This window comes from Ovis canadensis, chromosome 5, assembly GCF_042477335.2.
Source record: "Ovis canadensis isolate MfBH-ARS-UI-01 breed Bighorn chromosome 5, ARS-UI_OviCan_v2, whole genome shotgun sequence".
In the NCBI taxonomy this organism is placed as follows: domain Eukaryota; kingdom Metazoa; phylum Chordata; class Mammalia; order Artiodactyla; family Bovidae; genus Ovis; species Ovis canadensis.
The window spans coordinates 23193852-23199621 of record NC_091249.1 but is presented as its reverse complement, the minus strand read 5'-3'; the positions used below and the strand labels follow the sequence as shown (position 1 = coordinate 23199621).

General features: G+C 38.4%; 1 protein-coding gene across 1 annotated transcript; it reads right to left on the bottom strand.

Annotated features, from left to right (window-relative positions):
- Positions 1 to 1450: 1450 nt before the first annotated feature.
- LOC138441684 (olfactory receptor-like protein OLF4) lies at positions 1451 to 5218 on the bottom strand (the record flags this gene model as incomplete). The annotated part of the gene is made up of 2 exons (XM_069592781.1): positions 4308 to 5218; positions 1451 to 1472 (listed from the first exon to the last, which is right to left on the bottom strand). Coding segments are annotated over exons 1-2 (933 nt in total), but the record flags the coding sequence as incomplete, so codon positions are not given.
- Between the last annotated feature and the right edge of the window lie 552 nt (positions 5219 to 5770).

Below are 5770 nucleotides of genomic sequence, written 5' to 3'. Positions count from 1 at the left end.
CCTAAGGAGGAAAAAGAACTGTACACATAAAATTATAAGACACTAAAGAAATAAAGATGGCATAAACAGATGGAGAGATATTCCACATTCCTGAGTAGGAAGATTCAATATTGTGAAAATGACTAGACTACCAAATGCAATCTACAGACTTAATGTGAAAGTGAAGTAAAGTATAGTCACTCAGTCGTGTCCGACTCTTTGTGACCCCATCAACTGTAACCTACCAGGCTCCTCTGTCTATGGGATTTTCCAGGAAAGAGTACTGGAGTGGGTTGCCATTTCCTTCTCCAGAGGATCTTCCTGACCCAGGTATCGAACCCAGGTCTCCCACATTGTAGGCAGACACTTTACGGTCTAAGCCATATAATCCTTATCAAATTACCAATGGCATTTATCACAGAACTAGAACAAAAAAATTCACAATTCATATGGAAACACAAAAGACCCTGAATAGCCAAAGCAATCTTGAGACAGAGGAATGGAGCTGGAGGAATCAAGCTACCTGACTTCAGATTATACTACACATCTACAGTTATCAAGACATCATGGTCCTGGAATAAAAACAGAAATATAGACCAGTGGAACAAGATAGAAAGCCCAGAAATAAACCCATGCACCTATGGGTACCTTATCTTTGACAAAAGAGGCAAGAATATACAATGGGGAAAAGACAGCCTCTTCAATAAATGATGCTGGGAAAACTGGACAGCTGTATGTAAAAGAATAAAATTAGAACACTTTCTAACACCATAAACAAAGATAAACTCAAAATGGATTAAAGACTTAAATGTAAGACCAGAAGCTACAAAACTCAGAGGAAAACATAGGCAGAGCACTCTCTGATATAAATCAAAGCAAGATCATCCATGACCCACATCCTAGAGTAATGGAAATAAAAGCAAAAGTAAATAAGTTGATGTGTGGCAAAATCAATACAATATTGTAAAGTAATTAACCTCCAAATAAATAAATTTATATTTTTTAAAAATAAGTGGGATCTGATTAAATTTAAAAGCTTTTGCACAACAAAAGAAACTATAAGCAAGGTGAAAAGACAGCCCTCAGAATGGGAGAAAATAATAGCAAATGAAACAATTTACAAAGGATTGATTTCTAAAATATACAAGCAGCTTGTATCACTCATTACCAGGAAAAAAAAAAACAACCTAATCAGAAGGTGGGAAAAAGACCTAAACAGACATTTCTCCAAAGACATACAGATGACTAACAAACACATGAAAAGATGCTCAACATAGCTCATTATTCGGTTCAGTTCAGTTTATTTTCTGTCATATCCTACTTTTTGTGACCCCATGGACTGCAGCACACCAGGCCACGCTGTCCATCACCAATTCCCAGAGCTTGCTCAAACTCATGTCCATTAAGTCGGTGATGCCATCCAACCATCTCATCCTCTGTTGTCCCCTTCTCCTCTCACCTCAATCTCTCCCAGCATCAGGGTCTTTTCAAGTGAGTCAGCTCTGCACCTCAGATGGCCAAAATACTGGAGTTTCAGCTTCAACATCAGTCCTTCCAATGAACACCCAGGACTGATTTCCTTTAGGATGGACTGGTTGGATCTCCTTGCAGTCCAAGGGACTCTCAAGAGTCTTCTACAACACTACAGTTCAAAAGTAACAATTATTTGGTGCTCAGCTTTCTTTATAGTCCAACTCTCACAACCATACATGACTACCGGAAAAACCATAGCTTTGACTAGATGGACCTTTATTGGCAAAGTAATGTCTCCGCTTTTTAATATGCTGTCTAGGTCGGTCATAACATGTCTTCCAAGGAGTAAGCGTCCTTTTATTTCATGGCTGCAGTCACCATCTGCAGTGATTTTGGAGCCCCCGAAAAGTCTGCCACTATGTCGCTCATTATTAGAGAAATGCAAATCAAAACTGCAGTGAGATATCACCTCACACCAGTCAGAATGGTCCTCATCAAAAAATAAAAGAATATAAATGTAGCTATTAAAAACTGCTTTACAAATATATGCATTTAAATAAAACATATTTTAAAAAGTCTACAAACAATAAATGCTGGAAAGGGTGTGGAGAAAAGGGAACACTCTTGCACTATCGGTGGGAATGTAAATTTATACAGCCACTATGGAAGACAGTATAGAGTTTGGAATTTTTCCTTAAAAAACTAGGAGTAAAACCACCATATGACCCACCAATACCACTGCTAGGCATATACCCCAAAGAAACCAAAATTGAAAGAGGCGCATGTATCCCATTATTAATTGTAGTGCTATTTACAGTATCTGGAACATGGAAGCAACCTAGATGTCTGTTGACAGATGAATGGACAAAGAAGTTGCGATATATATACACAGTGGAATATTACTCAGCCATAAAAAGGAATGCATTTGAGTCAGTTCTAATGAGGTGGATGAACCTAGAACCTATTATACAGAGTGAAGTGGGTCAGAAAGAGAAAGATAAATACCATATTCTAACACATATATATGGAATCTAGAAAAATGGTACTGAAGAATTGATTTACAGGGCAGCAACAGAGAAACAGACATAGAGAATAGATTTATGGACATGAGGAGAGGGGAGGGGAGGATGAGATGTATGGAAAGAGTAACATGGAAACTTACATTACCATATGTAAAATAGATAGCAAACAGGAATTTGCTGTATGGCTCAGGGAACTCAAACAGGGGTTCTGTATCAACCTAGAGGGGTGGTATGGGGAGGGAGGTTCAAAAGGGAAGGGATATATGCATACCTGCGGCTGATTCCAAAGAAGGAAATGGCAACCCACTCCAGTACTCTTGCCTGGAAAATCCAATGGATGGAGGAGCCTGGTAGGCTGTAGTCCATGGGGTCACTAAGAGTAGGGCACGACTAAGCGACTTCACTTTCGCTTTTCACTTTCATGCTTTGGAGAAGAAAATGGCAACCCATTCCAGTGTTCTTGCCTGGAGAATCCCAGAGACAGTGGGCCCCCATCTATGGGGTCGCACAGAGTCGGACACAACTGAAGCAACTTAGCAGCAGCAGCAGCAGTGGCTGATTCATGTTGAGGTTTGACAGAAAACAACAAAATTCTGTAAAGCAATTATCCTTCAATAAAAAAACACATTAATTAAAAAAAGAGAAGAAAGGATATGTCTATTTCTAAAAACTTACACCTTTATCACAGGACTGGATAGGAATTTAAGCTCTCTAGTGAGCCATGATTTGGAGATGTATATATATATGAGATATATATATGATATACATTATATATAATAAAGCAACAGTGAATAAATGATAGGAATATCATTTATGTTGTATATTCCTATCATTTATTCACTGTTCCATTATTGGTTAGGACAGAAATGGAATGGGGGAAATATTTCATTTAGAGCATTGGAAGGAACCATATATTTTTAGGCACAATGGAAGTTTTCAAGCAGAAAGATATATTTACACCAAATAATACTTCACCCCAACAATAAACCCTTTTACGTACAGACACTAAACCACAGACCTCAATAATTAAATGGACATTATGAAGAAATACCTTGCATAGGAATAATCTGACATAAATTTCTGTTGCATCATACTTAAGGTCCTATCTGACTCTAGGTCTTATTATGTCAAACTCTGTATTGAAATTGCTGTTTCATATAGATACCAATTAGAGACATGCATCTGATGCTCCGCTTTCTCAGTAACTCCTGTAGAGAATGTGACACTGAGCTAAATAGAGAATAGTACCCTGAGGGGTGTAAAATCAGATGACCAATTATAAAACATACATCTGTTCATGTCTACATTTCCAGAAAGAGAAATTATGGTAATGATGTTCCAAGGTATGATGAACTAAACAGTAACAAATCATAGTTTCATATTCTCCTATGAAATTATATAATTGATTTAGTTACCGAGTTAGATTTTTCATAGAAGTAGCACAAACTATGTTTATTCTTTTAATAAAATGAAAAAGTTTACTCAGTACAAAGCATTTCATTTCAGAAGAATTTATTCTCAAAAATGTGTGAAGGCTCATGAGATAAATGGGAATTTACATATGTTTCACAAAAGGTTTGAACCAATTTGAGAGAGCAGAAAAATAACAAAAGAAAAAAAGATGACAGAGAAAAGTTAATAAAGGATGTGTTTAAAATTGTAGAGAAAAGTGAAATTGAAGAAATGGAAATACCAGGTAATAAAATGAGGAAGCAGTTGCTATTACCACAATCTAAACAAAGAATCTCACTATCTCACTCTGAGACTTTAAGCCCTGCTATCATTCTTCAGCCCGAGGTAAATGGACCTTTTCTAAAAGTTTCCATCCCGAAGAATCTTTTCAGAGCTCTTTTTATGTCTTTGTTTCTCAGACTGTAGATGAAGGGGTTCAGCATGGGTGTGGCCACAGTGTACATCACCGATACTATAGCACTTGTGTGTGAGCTGTGGGTAGCAGTGAAGCTAAGATACACTCCTAAGGCTGAACAATAAAATAAGGAGACAACAGAGAGGTGAGATGCACAGGTGGAGAATGCTTTATACTGTCCCTGAGCTGATGAGATTCCACAGATAGAGGACACTATCTTAGAGTAAGAGTAAAGGATACCAGCCAGGGGAACACCCCCGAGAATTACAGATCCAAATGATACCACCATGTTATTGAGAAAAGGGTCAGAACAGGCCAGTTGGATGAGCCATGTGATTTCACAGAAAAAGTGGTGGATTTCCAAGTCTGAACAGAAAGACAATCGCAAAATCATTAAACTCTGTAACAAGGAATACATAGAACTCAACACCCAGGACAGCAGCACTAGCAGTCCACAGAGCCAGGGGCTCATGATGACGGTGTAGTGCAACGGGTGGCAGATGGCCACATACCGGTCATAGGCCATCACAGTCAGGAGGAGGTCATCTAATCCTGCAAAGAGTAAGTAAAAATACACCTGGACGATGCAGCCTTCATAGGTGATGACTTTCCTCTGTGTCTGAGTGCTTTGCAGCATCTTCGGGATGGTGGTGGAGGTTAAGCAGATGTCTACAAAGGACAGGTTGGAGAGGAAGAAGTACATGGGGGTGTGGAGGTGGGAGTCTGAGCTGACAGCTAGGATGATGAGTAGGTTTCCAAACACAGTAATCAGGTACATGGAGAGGAAAAGCCCAAAGATGAGGGGCTGCAATTCTGTTCCCTCTGAAAGTCCCAGAAGAAGAAATTCTGGGAATTGTGTTTTGTTCCCTGGCTCCATGTGATGAAGGTGCCTATTGGGAAAAAAGAAAATAGCATGAAGAATTTTCACCCAAACAGACACAACTCACATCACCGAAACACTATAATTTCAATTTTGTTGGCATGAAATTGACGTTACTATGTTGTATGTAGATAAATTCTCCATGAAGTTAAACTCCATTTCACCTCTGAGTAGAAATTTTTGTCCCATTCTCAGTATATTTCCAAATGATTCATGTGTTTACAGTTTTAATGAGAAATTCTTTCATGCATTTGAGATACATATTGAGAGCAAACTTGTCCGAAGCCATACAGAGAATAAGTAGAGGTGCTTAAAAACAAATCTCCCACAATCCAAGGATGGTGAAAGATGATATTCAAATAAACATAGAATATGTTAGAAGGTGACAGGTGTTATGAAGAAAACAAAAACATGTATAAAGGAGAGAATAGTAGGTGGCATTATTTTATACCAAGTTGCAAGGGCTGCAAACAAGGGGTTATTTGAAGAGATGTCAAGGAAGAGACAGAAGTACCTAGTGAGATACCAGGAGAAGTGTGTGTCTGGCAG